We start from the raw sequence: 18,839 nt of genomic DNA, 5'->3' as shown, positions 1-18,839 counted from the left end.
GATAGTAAATGGTCAGGAGAATTGAGGGGCCTTTGTTAAGTCTTTAATCGCATAAATAAGTCCCCTGGCTTCTCCACGACGAACCAATGGTATTGTTGCCACTAGCCCACTTAATTTTTGAAATCGACGCCCCAATTCTTTTTACCCTCGATACAACTACTTTGTTTTATTGTAGCCTGATTGATAAACTGAACAATACCTTTGATTAGTTGCTTTGAGGAGCATTTCAAAACATTGGAGTTTAAATTGTGCAAAAAGACGAGAAATATTATATTGGCACACTTATTCAGCTTGCATGTACGTATTTACATACATACATGCCTAATTGCCATCAGCAATGTGCGTGTCAAGAGTTGCCGGTATCCTTCACTGCGCTGCCGCATGAATTGATCGTGCCTATCGTGCGTCGGTTCTAGTAAAAATGTACGGTGTTGCCTAGGTCGGAAACTGTGTATACAAGGTATGTCAATAGTAAAAAAAATTAACGGGTGTCATGAATTAATCGTACAGATATTTTCATTTTTCATTAATCTCGATTATGGGTTTTCCCCCTATTCAATCATTCGATGTTTACTATTTCTGTTAACTCTCGTTAACTGGATATTTATATTTTGTATACGGAGTTTACTGATTATCGGCTTTTTCCGCAGCCAATATCAGACTTATTTTTATTACACAATAATTTTACGGTAATAACGAATGCAGAATCAAATCATTGTCGAATCCAGAGAGTTGTGTAATCAATAGTGTTGGGTTCTAACCAGTTATCATTAATTAAGTTTTTCTTAACTCTGTAACATGGATTAGAGTTGCAATGTTATGTAAAAATGACTTTTGCGTGCTGCATATTGAATATACATGTATAATTTGTTATTCAAATTTTAACCCCCTTTGTTGATTTCGGCACTCGACCCATCAGCCACTATAATTATATTTATCTCTGTGACGATTTTTGTATATAAGTATCTGTGTTGTCTATTGTCAATTTAGCTTGAATTATACTTTCTTAGTAGATCAGCGTTCTGTGCGAGGCTGTGACACCATTAAATACGTGTGTTCGCGCTACGATGATCTTAACATTTTTCTACATGGTGGCAACGTGGGTTCAAGCCTGGAGGCTATCATCATTGAGAACTCGCCTAGCTGCTATTCTCCAAAATTCAAATTCTCCCACTCCAACCATAGTCTTTTACATCAATTCCATTGGTTGTGTAAATCAAGGTAAATACATGAAGCAAAAATTATTTCCAAGTTGTAAAATTAACATGGAAGATATGATAACAGTAAAAAAGTAGATCGGACCAAGACTATGATAATCCAAGACAATTGGATTGTAGTCTCAGTTCTGAACTTAGAAAAATTTAAGTATTATAATTTTGCAATTACCTTATTTGAAGAATCCAGTGTAGCAAAAAGTGCATCCAGTCATAGCAACGGTAGCACCGACAGTCTCAGTTCAGAATTATGTAAGAACAGAAGTCTTGCTAAACTAGGGGATCTCCTTTGGTATCAAGGAGATAAACAACTATGCTCCGTATACCCACAGGTATGTATTGCTGGTTTTCCTTTAGGAAATACAGCTTTTTTTACGACATCTATAAATACATTATATAAAGTAATAGAACTTTTCACAGGTAACATTATGTGTGATTGAAATTTAGATTTTTTAATTCAGAACTTTTGCTGTATTCATGCATGATTTTAAATCTTAGAAATATTGATCCGTGTTCATTTAATTTTGACATCACCTTTTTTCCCACAGCAAAAAGTAAATGTGTCAGACTGGCTAAAGTTCCCTCTTGGAAAGACAGTGTTTCCTCTGTGTATGCACAACTACAGTAAAGATGCTGCCCTCGGAGAATGTAGGATGCATGTGCTTGTAGAAGCTAAATTAGATCACTATAATCCCACCGCATCTATCAAGGCAACAAAGGTAAATTATACCACTGTGATTTATTGTGAGTCTTAATTGGCAGATATTCTTGAAATCATTGCATTGGTCATTACATATAGCTTGAGGATTATGGCACAGTCGTGGCCTGGACATCGAACACATACATAGCCCTTATACTTGAAATGGATTTAGATTATCTGACCAAGTTGTCTACAGCATTGATGCACGGACAACAGTTCATCAATAATGGGCTTTACTTAACTCGAGTACAATGTAAGTTGAATAGTTCATTAAGCATTACAGACTACTGAAATATGAATAAGGCTGAAGATTCTCAATCTTATATACTGAAATTGATATCTTTATTTTTCTATAGCTGTAGTTGTCGATGGGAAGCCATGTGTTTACAACAGTGATAAGCTTGAATCATTTCATAAGAACAGTAAGTTAGCATTTTTTACTGTTTGATGTTACGAATACCTGACCTTTATCAGGTATGTAACTATGAAAATCTAGTAGATTCTTTGTTTACTTCTGATGTTGAAGGGCTTTGATAATGTTTGTCTCTAGAAATTTAATATCGTATATTTGGTCACGGTAATTAATGGGAAGGAACTAATTAAGAATTCTATTCTTATCTCATCTATTCATGCGGTATATTAATTTTTTATTCACATCCACTTTCAGAGTTGATAGGAAAAGCACAATGGAATGCTCAAGTGAAAAAACTACGAATATTTAGTAGTACTGCCAGGATAGTATCACAGCAAGGAATACCTATCGAGGTGGAAGAAACACCAGGAGTTTATATATCCCCTGGAAATGAGACTCCTACACTTCATGCTCCAACAATATTGGAAATTACAATACCTTCAGATACAATAGGTACGTACAATTAGTTTTAGCTTTCCTACTTATTGAGTCTTTTTTTCACACCTCCTGCCTTGTAATTCAAATGTAATATACCGTATTTCTATTTATTCCTGATCTTCAAGCTATACAGAGTACGTCAGATGCTCCTTTTCCTTCAACACCGCCACCTACCCCGGCGTCCGCATCTGCAGTTATCAATGGGACAGTGTCAAGATTATCACAAGAATTGAGTGGTTCCTTAGAATTTAGTCCAACATCGTCATTGGATGCACCGACAGTTTTGTCTGTTAGTCCAAGCCCATCAAAATCCCACGACCTTGCTTTAGTTGATTCTGTTGAATCAAATTTGACAAAATCTGTCGTAGTTATTGACTCAATTCCACCAGAATGTTTGGATGTAGTACCGAGCGATTGTCTTACTAAAACACCATCACCAAAGTCACTGCCGCTCACCAGTACAGCAAAGTGAGTTAATTGCAATGCCGGGTAGCTATAGCCTGAAACATTTCACTTATGCTAGTATAAACTAAAGATGACTTAAACTGTGTCTTAAAGAATTTGAAATCACAGCTATTCACCATCAAAGAAAGCAGTCACTGGATCAGGGAATTATGCCAAACCTCCGAACATACTTCTTTATGCAGACAGTACCATCGCGATCGACAATGTGAAGCGTGTGCTGGAAGCTATTCTGAACAGGAATAAGTAGGTTGAGAATTACATTTCCAAAAACGTTATTGCAATTGCCTGTTGTAACAAAAATTTGAGTTTTATCTTTGAAAATTAATTAATTGAATATTATTAGGTACACGATATACACACTGTCTAGTGACGAAGCGTGCAGTGATGTCTGGATGGATCAAGCCAGATTAGTAGTTGTATGTGGAAATGTTGGAGTGGACGTTGCGTCTCAACTGGTTGAGTACATGGTGCGAGGTGGGAGGCTGCTCGCTCTATGCTCTGACACGCTCCATACATTATTGCCAACATTCAAAACAGCTGAAGTACGCGAACATGAGCTGGTTCGCTTTTCGTATGGCAAATGGAAACATGTCCGCATGATGCATCATATTTTTTGCTATCAAGCTTCTCCTGCAAAATCCAGGTTCTCCCAAGATCATGAAGATGTCAAGTAAGCTTCTGGGTTTATTCTTGTCTCAGCAGAAATGTGCGCAGCTCAGTAACCGAGTTTCATTTCAATTTCGGTACAATTCGTATTACATTGAAATTAAGTGATTCAGTTATATTACGTGTAATACTTGCTACCTTTTGACAATGGGTTACATGGGGAGTATAAAGATACTAATAGAATACGAAAATTTAGGATAAAACCCACATATTAATGAGAAAAACGTTCGTATGGATATAATTTATTGTATGAATACGCATCTGGCTTCACGATTCGTTCTAAAGCTGACTGAACATCTTTCTTCATTTTTCGATTGCAGGTACCTTGTAAAATACACTTGTTTTCAAATTCAACTAATCATATAGAACATATACGCTCCTTAGCTATATTACATTAGACCCGACATTTTATTTTGCATTCTATCATTACATTCCATTTTACTCAATCATGTACTCAATGTACTTTACAAGAAATACCAGCAAATATGAATCTCTTGCACGAAAATTCCAGCTTTTTCTATAAGCTGCGCACATCTCTTTGCTGTGCATTCCCAGACTATCTTGATCATGCTCCCTATGACTTGATTGAAGATCTAAAAACAAATTTAACTTGATTAGAGTATCGGCACCGATGACACCTGCTTCAGCAAATGTTCGTGATAAAGCAGGCAAAACGCACACCTTCCATGTGAGAGTATTAGGGTCTGAAGAAACATGGCACACACCGAGTCTTCTACTGGCTAATCTTCCAGCTACTGGTGGCAAAGCTGTATTTTCTCAGATTCATCTGGAAGTGGATCCCTCACAGTATGAATTTGAAGAGAGCAAATTTTCAGCTCTAAAACAGAGTAATTCAGCAAGACTTGAAATATTCAGTGATCTGCTAAGCTCACATCTTGGAATGGATGTCTGTTCCGAACCCCGTGTACTTCCAGCTTACAGCCCTGGTTTTTTCTTGGGGCGACATGAGGTATGTACTCTTAGGACAAATCTGGGAATATATTTGTTCTAGTTTTAGTCATTACACAACGTGTGATAACCCATTCATACTAATTTGTTTTTCCTCGACTAAGCGCCCTTTTTTGTCAATCTTCTGTCAAAGCTCTCAAACATGATTTCACAATTACACTTGAGGACAATTCATGTCCTTATACAAATGTGTAAATGGGTCAGATTTTTTTGTACAGCTTCAAAGATATTTAGTTGATGAAAAGTCATTTGAGTTGTGAAGATAAGAAAATGTAATACTGCTTATTTATTGAAAGTTTTTGGACATTAACAGAAATTCATTAGCGACTCAATCGCTGTAAACATTTCACAGCACAGGTGCTAGCATCGGTAACTCTCATCAAGAATCTCATCATTTTGCACTGTTGGAATAATTGAAAAATTGAGCAAAATTAATGTTAGCTTAGAGCATTTAACCTGTCCGCAGATGCACTGGAAGATTGATAATACACAGTACACTTAGTGAACTCTGTGTATCAGTAATGAACCTAAGTAGTTTTACTGTAAGCATGCATTCCAACCCACTGCACCACATCAGAGTAATCTACATTGTCCATTATGCAGCTTAAGTTAGAAATGCTGGAGAAGTTAAAAGATAGGATGCTACCGAATGACATAATAAAAACTGGAAAATTGGAGATTCAGTTTTGTGGAAGAAGCACGCAGGGTATTTCCGCATCAGCATCGGTTTTACCAGTAATGATTCACCAGTGTCCGGATAATTTTTCTACTGTTGAATATTTTGAGGTAAATTTATACAATTTGTTTAAAAATACATGTATTAGTATTCAGCACGCACACATTTTATTCAAAATAGTAGTAAGAAGTTTGAACTTTAATTTTCTGATATCAACTGTGGAACTGAACAAAAAAAATGGGTTCTCTCAGAATTTAAGTTCAGAAGAACTGGGTCGCTTAGTGATATATGCTGATGTAATGACATCGTCAATGGACGTTGTAGCAAATTGTCAACTACATCATGGACTGGCTGTAATTCCATGTCAGCAGGTCAGCGGACAAGGTAAGTTTAAAAAATACACTACAGTAGAACCTCCAGTAATTGGAGTTGGCTTATCCGGGGATCGGATTAATCGGTTCCTCTCGAGCGGCTCTGTGCTTTACCTTAGCAACTGGGTACGGTTGCTTGTGCCAGGCACGAAACTGGTCCGAACTCGCAATACACTCACGGCATTTGCGGTTGTCTTGAAACGGACTCAGATTTGTTACAATACACGTAGTTCGTATATAGCATATCATGCTCAGTAATCACTAGTCGCTCAATCGGAAATTACTTATAATTCAGATTAATTGTGATTTCACTTATCTCTGGATTCTTCGGTTCCGAGCAACCCGGTTAACCAGGTTTCTACTGTACTCATTCACACATGGAATTGAAAATCATTTTCAAACCAACCAGTTATGTTTTTATCTACTCATTATAGATAACTGATGCAAATTTATGATACTTGGATTTTATAGCATATTAATAAGTTGATATTTTCATGTATAATAGGGCGGAGCAACAATGTGTGGCTGAGTCCAAAAGGTTGCGGAATGTTTACGTTGCAGTTACATATTGCATTAAATTCTGTATTGGGTGGGCGGTTATCACTCATCCAGCATTTAGTTGCTGCTGCAATAGTCTCTGCAATAAAATCGATTCCAGGTTACGAGGTTTGTTTTAGCAATTTTACTCTTTGAAAATATAACATTGAATATTCGAAATAAATATTTACTCACATGTGATGTTTCTAGGATATAGATCTGAGATTGAAATGGCCAAATGATATCTATGCTGGTAGTACAGCCAAAATCGGAGGTTTAATAGTAACATCGTTGATAGAATCTGAAACAGCAATTTGCAATATCGGTAATTGTTAATTACAAGCTATTTGCACACAGTACCTAAAATTGCTGTAAGGTTAATAGAAATTGTAAAACATTGGCCTGCATGTCGTAATTTTGTTTGTAGGTGTTGGAGTCAATTTGTCCAATAGTGAGCCGACTTGCTGCATCAATGACTTGATCACTCGTCACAATGATCAGTACAGTACCAATTTACCAAAACTGACTGCTGAAAGGTACTTTGCTCTTGTCTTCAGCGAACTGGAGAGGATATTAAACGTTGTTCAAACTGGCAACATGAATCATTTCTATGAGATTTACTATGAATATTGGATGCATACGTAAGTGGACTTTATAAATTACTGACTTCCGGAGTTGAAGTTCTTATACGATAATGTTAACAAGCGAATCAGTCTGTCTAATAACTGCAACATAGATAAAAGAGCATAAAAATCTCAAATTCAATAGATGACGTTAAAGATTGTATGTACAAATTTTCTATCAAAGACATTTTCATGAACATCATAATGAAGTTATATATACTGTTTTGAGATATAAATAAATATATGTAATTGTTTATAGCGATTCTGAAGTCGTGGTAGTCTCACCAGAAGGAACATCACAAGAGGTGAAAATATTGGGAATTGATGATTACGGATTTTTGCAAGTTTGTGATAAGGGCGGAGAAATTTTTACCGTGCATCCGGATGGTAATAGTTTTGATATTCTCAAAGGACTGATTGCTCCGAAATGATAAAGATTCAGGCCAAGATTCAAAAAAGAGTACAGATAATGTGCCGGGTGTAGTGCAATACTTGTTATTTATTGTTGGTATGATTTACTTTCTAGCTTCGCAAAAAATCAGCTGTGAGCTTTCATACCTATTAAATACCTTATCTATAGAATTTTTTTGTTATCTGATGTGAAATAATGCTAGATTACAAATTAAATTAATATATCAGGCCTTATATAGGAAGAAGCAAAACAGTAAAAAACCAAAATAAGTAATGGAAACCCAATTATGGTTGTGGATTCAAATAGTAATTTGAATAGTGACTTACGTAACTTCAACTGGCATTTATACTTCGGGTTGGTGCATTTCTACAGTTTTGTACGATTAGGTTGTTATGTAGTTGAAACAAATTTATAACTTATTAAATAAAAAAAAGACCCCATGTTGAAGAATTTGTTGAATAATTGTTCCAACGTTTCGCTTCGCATTTGCAATGTCAATCATAATGTTCCAAAAAAAAATCTGCATTAATCAAATGTAGATCAGTGGAACACTGGGAATTTTTCTACGAACTGGTGTAGAAAACCACAATTATTAGTTGAGAAAGTCCCATTAGGAATTATGCTTTTATATTATCATATCATAAAATTGCATTCCAATTCTCTGAATGTGTTCGATGGGATTTAAAAGTCATGACATAATTATGTCGGTAACCGTAGTTTAAATCTAACTATGGAGCTCATAGTTTAAGATCTTATTTGTAATAAGTCTGTCATATCTTCCCTTTCATTCCACACTCTTAATAGGAGCAAGTGGTGGAATATAGAAATTGAACATAATATATAAAACAAGTAATGTAGAAAAACAGGCACTCGTCATCTTTAGAGAGATCCAAGGGGTGTTTCATCGCAGCAAAAATTATTACCGTGATTACGAGAGATTACTTGACAAATTAATTTTACTTTGCGTAATTTCTCACGATTTTTTAAGATTACAAAGAAATTCCTATAATCAAGATTTATCGTGACTACCATGATTACCTTGATGATTACGAATGCAAAATTTTATTTAAATATTACTGATTTCAGTGTGATTTCCTAGACTTTTAGGTGATTTCAGAGGTTATGAAATGATTTCGAATGACATTGACACCGCGATCGCTTCGATAAAACACCTCATGGAGGGATCTAGTCTGAAGGAAGCAGAAAAAAAACAAGTTATAAAAATTTATAGTAAGAATGGCGGTACACATCTATTCAAGGTCAAACATACCTTTATAAACAATATCTGTGTTAAGTCGAAGTCATGTGTTTCAAGTGCTACCTGTAAACGTTTTTAAGAGTCGTTTATAAAAGTGATTTATATTATAAGTAAGGTAGTCAAAATTTATTAAGCTCTCACAGATGTACTAAAATTATGCATCACTATATATTATTTGTTTGTATGAACTGGATACATTCAATTATTATCAATGTTATGTAATAAAATGATATTCTGTTGTTATATTCATGCACATATTATTTAGTGTGTTTTAATATTATTAAAACATTTTATTCAACGGTTATCAGCCTTCTTTGCCATGCTAGTTATTTGATTTTGATGAACTTATATTTTAATCTTGAGCAGTATCTAATTAAGATACAGTACTGTGATATAGTATGGTTTATTGGGTTTATTGAACAACTATACAAATATGTTTGCATTACAGTTGATTGCAGTCGAATCAATTCCACCTAAATGAAATCTGGAGAATAGGAATTGATAAGGTAAGTAGAACTTTTTTGCAGTAATCTTTCAGATTTATTCTGAACTTCTGATCCTTAGTCCTAAGCAACAGCACAGCACATTGATTTCACGTAGAAATACCGCTTGTAAAGTCTGGATATGTGCAAGAATAGAGAACATTTGACGATTATTGGTTTGCGTCTGTGCACTGTGCACAACAGATACTTATCTCAAGTTTCATGAATCAGTTGAATGTTCAACAACCACAATGTCCACTATTAATTGAGCCGGATGTGCAAAGTGCAAAATGGAATACGTTAACGTGTAATACATGTATAAGGTTGAATATTTTTGAGCGGCATGTATGACATAACTACTTCTTAGACTTATTGTTTCAACATAGGAATGACGTGCAATGTATAGTTTGGTAGTTAATTTTTGCTTGAAATGAGTAATTTTTATTATTTATTGCAACTTTTGTATCCGCGGAAGTATATATAGATAGTACTTTGTTCTTTTTTTAGTTCATTAGTTAATGCAGCGAAAAATAATGTATGATAGAGCACTATCAATTGTTTATCATTTATTGTTCTTTACAATTTTACGACAGCCAACAATAAGTATACACTTTTCTACGTAATTTTATTTCCATATCCCATTTCATGAATACATCTGGGTTTACTCAAAGATATTGTCGGTGAGAAAAATTTGAATTGTTAATTTTAACATGACTGTATATTAGTTCTTGAAGGACAGTTGCAATAACAAACTTTGAAGATAATTTCCAGGGCCACCACATGAAATCTGGATTCATACAAAAAAAAAATCGTATAGCAATTATATAGCTGCAATATGCAGTTAATTATAAGCCCGACTAGTACATGGGTATTGTTACAACGAATGATAATATATAACCTCCGACCTTTGAATTTTAGCGTTATGCGGTTACAAAACAGTCTTAAATTCCTTAGGCGAATTGTTCCTTGAAAATAAGGATTGAAATGAACTTAGTGATTGTAATATTCACGTGAGTGTTTAATTTGCAATTTGCTTAAATTACGATCCTAATAGGTGAATGCCCACAATTGCTATTTTCTGATAGAATATTCAGGACAAACTCTAACACTGTAGAGTTTCAGATCAAATTGTCTTTCAATGACCTGAAGAGAATTCAGTAAAGAGCATGCAGTGAAGTCACATGAACTTATCATACCAAGTGCCGATAAAATGACAATTAAACAAAAGTAATTTGAAGATGATGATAGCAGAAACACTTTGTTATATTTTCTTCATTGTCAATTGATTAAAATAAGCATGTGAATCACAGATATTGAATTACCATACTGTAGTGTCGCAACTTCCAATAACAAAGCAGTTTTTCATTGTTAGTATATCACTGTTTACTGAGCAGGCTTAGAATCAATGCAAAATTTTACTTAAATTTCATTTTGATGTACAAATACACGAGTGAATAACAAACAGCTTTATTCCAATGTAAATTTTCATTTTTAACATCTAATATCAGATAAAGAATATAAAAGGTTTTAATAATATTTACTGCAATCAAGTAAGCTCAGACATGATTTTTTTAAATTGTTTCTCACAAAATACTATCAAAATATATGGCGTTACGTTTCATTATTTTCTGCTTTGATCAGCATTACCAGATTATGATTTTTTGAGTATTTCACATTTTGGGGAGGAGACTATTTGTAAATGGTTGTAACGTCTAAGCACGTACAAATACGTCTTTACAAACCGGGAGATGTATAAAAACATGCTGCTTTTAAAATGTGAATTCTACGTTTACTCTCACAGCAGTTGGAATTCGTTTCCCTATATAGTTTGTAACATGAGCTATATCAATCAAACGAATGAAATGGCTGCTTTAGCATAAGATAAATTTCCAAAGCGTCGGAATGATTAGTCGATAAAATAAGTTGAATTTTATGATAGAAAGTTGTAAAAGATAACTATATTGAGAAGATTCATGTGTGCAGCCCTCCGAAATTAGATAAAATAACAAGATGTCCTGATGTAATACTTTTTAAACATATAACCAACTAATTCAAGTAGAATTGTAAATTGAAACACTCATAACTTCATTATTAGTAAAAAAAAAGGTACCCGAACATGAGTACTAGAATATCAAGAAGCTCAGAATCATGTAATCAATAGGTATTAAATTAATAGCTAATCATCTTAATCATATTAAGGAGAACGATACATTGATATCTTAGCGAATCAGATTTGATGATCATTGCAGAATAGATGCACAACCCATACAATTACTTTTTAATTACTTTTTGGCAATGACATTTATTATATTAAGAGATTATTAATCCAAATGTGATAGCCTTAATAGAAGAGAGTATCATCATTTTTACCCGATGAGCTGGGGGGACAATTTTTTCAATGCACTGTTTATAAGGCTGCATATGATCCCGATGTAAATGCACATGAATAGTGGGGGAAAGAGGTCACAACTGCCGACTGTGGAGTACATTGAGTAGACATTACCCCATTGCGTTCATGATCAAGTAGTTGGTGTACTGAAATAGCCGAAGTGTAGTATAAGAATTGACATCGCCAAAGGAAGTGGTTGCGATTTAGTAGTCAAATTTTTCAATGGACGGTAAGCTGTATCACTTGTCTCATAGTAACAAAATACGAATATTGTACAATCAGCCAAATTGAGATTTATTTAACTAGATATCAAAGTATCGTCTTGATTAATTTTGCAAAAAATTATAAAATAGCAAGACTATGAGTAACAAAAGAAATTTTGCATGCATGATTTTCAAAGTTTTCAAAATAATATTCATGTTGTAACTGCTGACTATTCTAATTAAATATGGTGGGTTTCATTGTTTTGAAATATTATATCATTACGTGATTCTCAATTAATTTTGAAAATCACAATTTATTAAAAAAATTTTGATAATACAAGCGATAAAGTATGGAAGAAATGCATATTAGCAGAAGTTTTATTCTTATTTACGGTGGAATCGATCTAAAGTTGATCAGATCATTTAATTTATTAGTAAACAAAATAAATTTAATTAATAACTTTAAGATACAACATATTTATCTAAAACCCTGTTTTCCCACAGCTTCAAATGTTCATGATATCTTCACAGATTCGTATATTTTTAGATACAAGTATTCATAGAATAATAGCAGACAGTGAGGTGATAAGAAGTTAACGAGCAGGTTTCAGAAGTTGGTACATACTTGTAATTGTTATGAGTGTAGCAATTACTTAATGCAAATAAGCGTTAAAATTGTATGTGGTTATTTTGCCAACGATAGTGAGCTGCATAGACTTCTTCCACAATCTAACCTAAGTTACATTTGTAGGCTGAGTGTGGTATATTTAAGGACCTTGAAATTCTTCAACCCAGAAAACAATTATTGCTTATCATAGTCATTTCAATAAATCTTAGCAACACATGTTTAACTGCTCAAGTTAATTGTTATTGTAGTATGGCAACATAAATGGAATTTATATAGCAAAACTTAGAAGAATCTTCAGTCTGTTTAGAACATTCCAGACCATTTTTATTAAGCCTCTGATGTAGATACCAGGATATATTACAATAATAGTGTATGTGATGGAAACTGTATCTTGGTACATTTTGTTACCTACAGTAGACACTGACTGAACAATGCAATAAAAAATAGTAACGACATCTTAGAAAAATTGAAGACGCATTTGCAAGAACCTCATACACAGCCGTGTCTATTGAATGCATATTCATACTCGATACACTGATTTAACCAACATCGGACCCTCACCTTTTTTGATCTTTTGCATAAATTTATATGCAATTATTCCAAATCCAAAACAGTACCCTACATTTTGCCCGATTTTTTTGAGTAAAGTAGTTTTACTTATAATTTTTTAAAACCACCATGTTTTTGGCTATAATTTAAAAATCTGAAAAAGTTCTCAAAAATTTTGAGTCAGATATAAAAATTTTTAAGCCTGAACCGAAAGTGGGTCGGTGTTTCTTTCAACTCTTAATTGAACTTATTGAAGAAAACAAAATTTAAGAAAAATGGAAGCAATTGTCAGTCTGTGTGGGTTGCTACTCCATCATTTTTATACAGTATCCAGAAGAATTTTTTCAGATTTATCAAAAAAGATTTTTTTTAGCCTGAAAGTATTGCAAATAATTTATTTAGAATAAAGTTTAGAAACATCTAAAAGAATCCTCAAAAATCTGGTGTTGAAAAAAAAATATTTATTAAAAAAATTTGAAAAAATTCCGTGTACTTGGAGTTGGGGTAATTGTCCAAAATTTTTTAGCCATAATAGGAATTGGTGAGAGTTTGACGTGGGTTGAGTTGGTGTGGAATTTCCCATATATGGTCAAGTCAACTTACTTGTTATGGCAAATTAAATAATTATATATTGGAATGATTGGAGACTTATAAACAAGTGACTCCAATTCAAGTGTTCAACTAAGTAATCTTCGCATATTGTGCTACATATCGTGGCTGCAAGATTATATTAGCAGGACAATTACTCAGGACATAAGAATATGGAAAGATTGTAAAAAGTCAATACTAATTACCGAGTACAAAACAAAAGAAGTTCGGAAGATTTTATGTATTTACATTCTAATTGTTTGATGCTATTGGTCGAAACTTTTATTGGATTGTGAGGCCATGTTCAGAGAATATGCAGGTATTGAAATCATAATATTTCATTTTTTCTATGAATAATTTCAGAAATGCAGACAGCACTACCGGTAAAGGAATTACATAATCTGCTACAAGAAACACTCGGGCCAAAAACGACAATTAAAAGTGTGGTATGGAAACCGCTCACAAATCCAGGAGAAAATTACGGAAGTTTGATATACGGGATTGATGCGACTATCGCAAGAAATAACACAACTGAGGTTTTGAATCTAGTTGTGAAAATACCGCCTCCAACAGAATATCTTACAGATTTGTTTAACAGCCCAATTTCTTTCTGGAAGGAACTTATCTTTTATAAAAAAATTGTGCCTGAATTTACGAAACTACAAATGGAAAGTGGTATAGACCCTGATAAACTTGTCAAGTTCCCCCTTTACTATGGTGGCAGATTAGGATTGACAGACCCTAACGTATTTGACGAGCAGGCTGCTATAGTGCTGCAAAATCTAATTCCTAAAGGATACTCGGTGCGAGATAGATTATTAGGCTTAGATTTAGAACACACTCAACTTGCCATTGAAGAGTTAGCAAAATTACATGCGGTAACGATTGGTTTGAAATTAAAAGATTCTGAATTTTTCAAACATTCAGTTATGCCTGCGTTAGTACATGTCGCAAATGACACAACAATGGAGACTGTCAGAGCTATGCTGAGACAAGTACATGATACTTTAAAAGAACTTCCAGAAGCGAAGCCATACATTAATCGAATTAATAAAACTTTGAGATATGACTATGAGGTTGATTACCGACTTTCAAAACCTTCAGAGCCATGGGGAACAATGGTGCATGGTGATTATTGGTCTAACAATATGCTGTTTAAATATGCCGAAAATTCTCATCCAATTAGCATTAAAATAATTGACTTCCAGCTTGGTTACTATGGCTCTGGAGCCAAAGACCTAATTTTCTTTTTATTATCAAGTGTGCAAGATGAATTATTAAACAACAGTTTAGAAGACATGCTTGATTATTACTATAAGTCATTTATTAATTCACTGACATCATTAAAGGTTGACACAGAAAAATTTACGAGAGAAGGCTTTGACGAAGAGGTGAAGAAATCTGCACCACTCAAATTTGGACAGTGTATTGGTATGACGAATGTGATACATTCAGTAAGAGGGGTCGTAAAAAATATGGAAGACGTAGGCAAAGATGTAAATTTTTCGGCTATTGGAAATAATATCAGAGTTCAAAAAAAATTATTACACATTCTGCAGATTTTTGATAAAAATCAATGGTTGATTGATTAATCATAATAGTATGGGGTATTTGAAGAGTACTATTGATTGGAAAAGTGCAGGCACCTCAAAATCATATGCTCAGCCAAACCACGTAGTTGAAAGGCCAAGAATCAAAAGGACTAGAAAAAGCTTTAACAATAAATGGAAATGAAAGTTAGAGAGAGGACCGTTTCTACAAATGCCGATACCTACAAGTTCGTTTCTACAAGTGGGAATCCTACAAGTTTGTTTCCTCCCGTTTCACCCCGAAAAGGTTCATTTGTACAAGTGGCGATCCTAAAACCGAAAGGATCATTTCTACAAGTGGCAGTAAGATAATTTACATTAAATTAAATTAGATTAAATCAAATTCAATCAAAATGTACGAAATTTACAGTTAAATGTATGAGAAACGAACTTGTAGGCATCAGCACTTGTAGAAACGATACGCTCTCGAAAGATATATCTATATTTTGGCTTTGAACAAATGCTGAAGCTAAATTTGACTATTTGATTCCGAATATAGAAGTACAGAGTTTACAGATTTGGCAAATATCAATACATGGATTCAATCTTCAACTTCAAAATGATACCAAGAAATTGAAATCACCTTCGTACTTGGGACAACGCCATTGGTGCTAGCATTATACAGGGACTGGCTTTTGCCGTACTAGAGATTTTATACAAAGTGTTAAACTCACTAGTCAAATACCCAGGTTGTATTACTGGTAGCAAGTATTACACTGTACTATTTTTGATTGACTATATATATTAATAACGTTGTAACAAGTGTTACGCATCTATACAGGTGTGTATCGAAATGTCCATTTGAATATGTAATATTCATGGACATAGACACCTCATTAATTGTGCAAATTGAATCCAATATTGCGGTATTCCATAATTATACCACTCACACACATTGATATTCGTTTATTTCGATAATAACAGTTCATAGGTAAGCAAAAGAATTTTAGTAAATTTAAAGATGAATGCTGATCGAATACTTGTACTCACGGCTAGAATATCTACAGCTGTATCCAGTATACTGAATTCTGTGATAAAACGTAGATGCAGCACCCGTGTCCATTGGCTTAACAGCAGGATCAAAAATGCAAGCTGCTTACATGCTGACAGAATTTTTGTTCCATTACTAATTCTGCTTCTGAAACCAATTCTTCTTGATTCGAACCCTGAAATCAAATTATCTTCATATCATATGCAGACAAATAAATAGACACGTATACGTATAATAGCTGCAACATTCGCCAGAAAAAACCATTAGTATTATGGAATAGATGTGTTCAATAAGTTGTTCACCTGAGTTCAGATGACACTCTTTGATGGTAGAGAATCGTAAACCCGAGTTAAGGATGACAATTTCCTAAAATTATCATTTTTAGAAATGAGGAGTAGAACTCAGGAAATTGAAAGTTTTCTATCTTGTGTTCTTTGAGAATTTGGGGTTCGATTCACATAAAAATCATCGACAACACTTCCAGTTTCTGTGCTTTTCGACAAGAGCTTCAAAGGATACTGGTCACATAGAATGAGATTGAATAAGTTTAAATTCCTGATACAGAAAATATACTTGGGCATGAATGTGTAAATGTATCTTGGAACATCCGATTGGTTCCGCCAAATGAAATGATTCATTTTAGTCAAATTTACGCTGTAAAATATTTTTACATCCAAATGATAGGCAAGACGTTAAATCTTTCTTAAAAATTGACTTTGCGATGCTACAAATACCTTTAATCTACGTTTATATGAATGTAACAGAACCTAAGCTAGTGTAAACTCTAACAAATATCTAACATTGATATTTTAATATTTAATATTTGCATGTTTTGACCAATCAAAGCATTATTTGAGTTGTTATTCAATAAAATCATATATTCTGTTGTTAAATAGTATTCGTATTGCTAATATTTTTTTCTTCATATTCTTGGAAACTCTGTTTAGAGATACCTACATATTCCAGACATTTATCAAGCTGAATACTTTATGCCATTTGCAATCTTGACTACATAAAATGTGCACATTAGAAGACAATATAGTAAATATTTTAATTTAAATATATCCTTTTTTTTAATATCGGGTATTACAATATTTACAGATAGCATAATTCAACCTTTACTGTGCATGAACAATATAATTATTGAAACATTAATGCTAAATATAAGTATTCGTAATATTGTTATTTGGTGTACCAATAATTCATCAGAAACGACATAAACCCATATTTAGATGTTTTAGATATATTAAGATAATTCTAAGCATAACTAGTTTACCAAATCAATTGTATATCGAAAAACTGAAGATTGAAATCTAGTTCTCCAGTTGTAACAGTTGCTTTATAATTATTAATATTACAGTCCACTCGCAAACGAAGAAATTTATCATCCACATGAAATTCATTGTATTCTTCCCGATAAAACAATTCCAGCAAATATTTAAATGATATTTCAATTTACAAGCACTTCCATAATAAGGTAGATCAAAAAGTAAAAATGTGAAAAAGGAATTTAAATCTGTGTAAAATTGAACTGTCAACTTTTCGTGTACATTTTTCGTAGTAAAAATGATCAATTAGAATTAAATACTCTGATAGTACTGTATATTTCCCTGGCCTATATAGCTGCAATAAAATCATCACAAATCACTTTCTTATTAATTACTTGTGTAATTGCTTGACCTCACATTGAAGACACATTTTTTGAGAAGACTTAATATAACATGTACAATTCTTTGACAGTGGAGTACTGCAGCAATGTAGCAAGTATCCAGATGTAAACAGCAATTAATTATACGAGACCTTGACAAATTAATTCCAATACTTGCTCTGAGATCAGTATGAAAGTGCAACAGAGTACCACTGTCAAAGAATAGTACATATAGTTAAGAAAAAAAAAAAAAATAATAATAAAAAAGAAAAGATAGGTATGTACCCTACTGCACAGATATTTCTGGACAAATTACAGTTGACGATTCAACTTTTTCTATGTTTCTGTGCTAAAAAAAACTAGGTTCGTTGTCTGTGAGTTAGCATGGAATGCATTATAAGAAGTCTAGCTGATCGCCATTGTATACTATATGGCTACGCAACAAGTAACATAAATATTAATTTTACATAAATTTTTTTTGTTCAATTTTGTATGTAAATATGCAAATACGTGGGGTGCAATTAGGTATAATCAGAAGAATGTGATATGGGTGAAAAGTGAGGCCTATTTGTAAACCTAACACCTTATAAATATAATCCTATATTATGCACAGATTTCACAATCTAACTATGTATACGTGAGTATGTACAGTTCGCACATTTCACTTCAATTGTTATAAACATCACAAGAATATATCAAGTCCCTGACTTACACGAATTGGTGTATAATGTATCCGTGTAGAATGTATTGTTTATGCAGGGTTGACAAATAACTAAGGTATATAGCTTTATAATAGAAAATATCTGAGATTGGCAAGTAGAATATTTTGTACAGGTATGTATGATGCTGATTGCTTAGAAAGTATCCAAATTGAAAGAATAAAGCAGAATATATTCAATTAATGATTACAGATCAGTCGAAGCAGCATTTGAAAAACTATTCATACATGTTATTGTTTGTACTAACTGATGCATAAAGTGAAACATACGATACTAAAATTAATGCATAAAACTAATTTTGTATATAAATTT

The 18,839-nt window shown here is 33.3% G+C and overlaps 2 protein-coding genes across 3 annotated transcripts; both read left to right on the top strand.

The window, feature by feature from the left end:
• The first annotated feature begins 90 nt into the window (after positions 1-90).
• Hcs (holocarboxylase synthetase-like protein) lies at positions 91-8,984 on the top strand. Of its 2 annotated transcripts, none has more exons than XM_046620897.2 (17): positions 91-460; positions 1,014-1,221; positions 1,398-1,546; positions 1,763-1,933; positions 2,014-2,167; positions 2,271-2,336; positions 2,582-2,779; positions 2,890-3,232; positions 3,338-3,472; positions 3,573-3,899; positions 4,514-4,865; positions 5,468-5,650; positions 5,792-5,924; positions 6,417-6,577; positions 6,659-6,773; positions 6,876-7,089; positions 7,331-8,984. In XM_046620897.2, exons 2-17 carry the CDS (start codon positions 1,068-1,070, stop codon positions 7,500-7,502), a joined length of 3,027 nt encoding a protein of 1,008 aa, XP_046476853.1. In that variant the 5' UTR covers positions 91-460; positions 1,014-1,067; the 3' UTR covers positions 7,503-8,984. The 2 variants fall into 2 exon arrangements, with proteins under 2 accessions (XP_046476853.1, XP_046476852.1); XM_046620896.2 differs by having other exon boundaries at positions 1,011-1,221.
• A 2,710-nt stretch (positions 8,985-11,694) lies between these two features.
• Positions 11,695-17,745, top strand: LOC124216410 (uncharacterized). Its single transcript, XM_046620913.2, has 2 exons — positions 11,695-11,841; positions 13,944-17,745. Exons 1-2 carry the CDS (start codon positions 11,835-11,837, stop codon positions 15,170-15,172), a joined length of 1,236 nt encoding a protein of 411 aa, XP_046476869.1. The 5' UTR covers positions 11,695-11,834; the 3' UTR covers positions 15,173-17,745.
• Positions 17,746-18,839: the final 1,094 nt, after the last annotated feature.

Source organism: Neodiprion pinetum, chromosome 4 (genome assembly GCF_021155775.2).
Source record: "Neodiprion pinetum isolate iyNeoPine1 chromosome 4, iyNeoPine1.2, whole genome shotgun sequence".
Lineage (NCBI taxonomy): Eukaryota > Metazoa > Arthropoda > Insecta > Hymenoptera > Diprionidae > Neodiprion > Neodiprion pinetum.
Note: the sequence above shows the minus strand (reverse complement) of the source record. Positions and strands in the feature narration are given on the sequence as shown.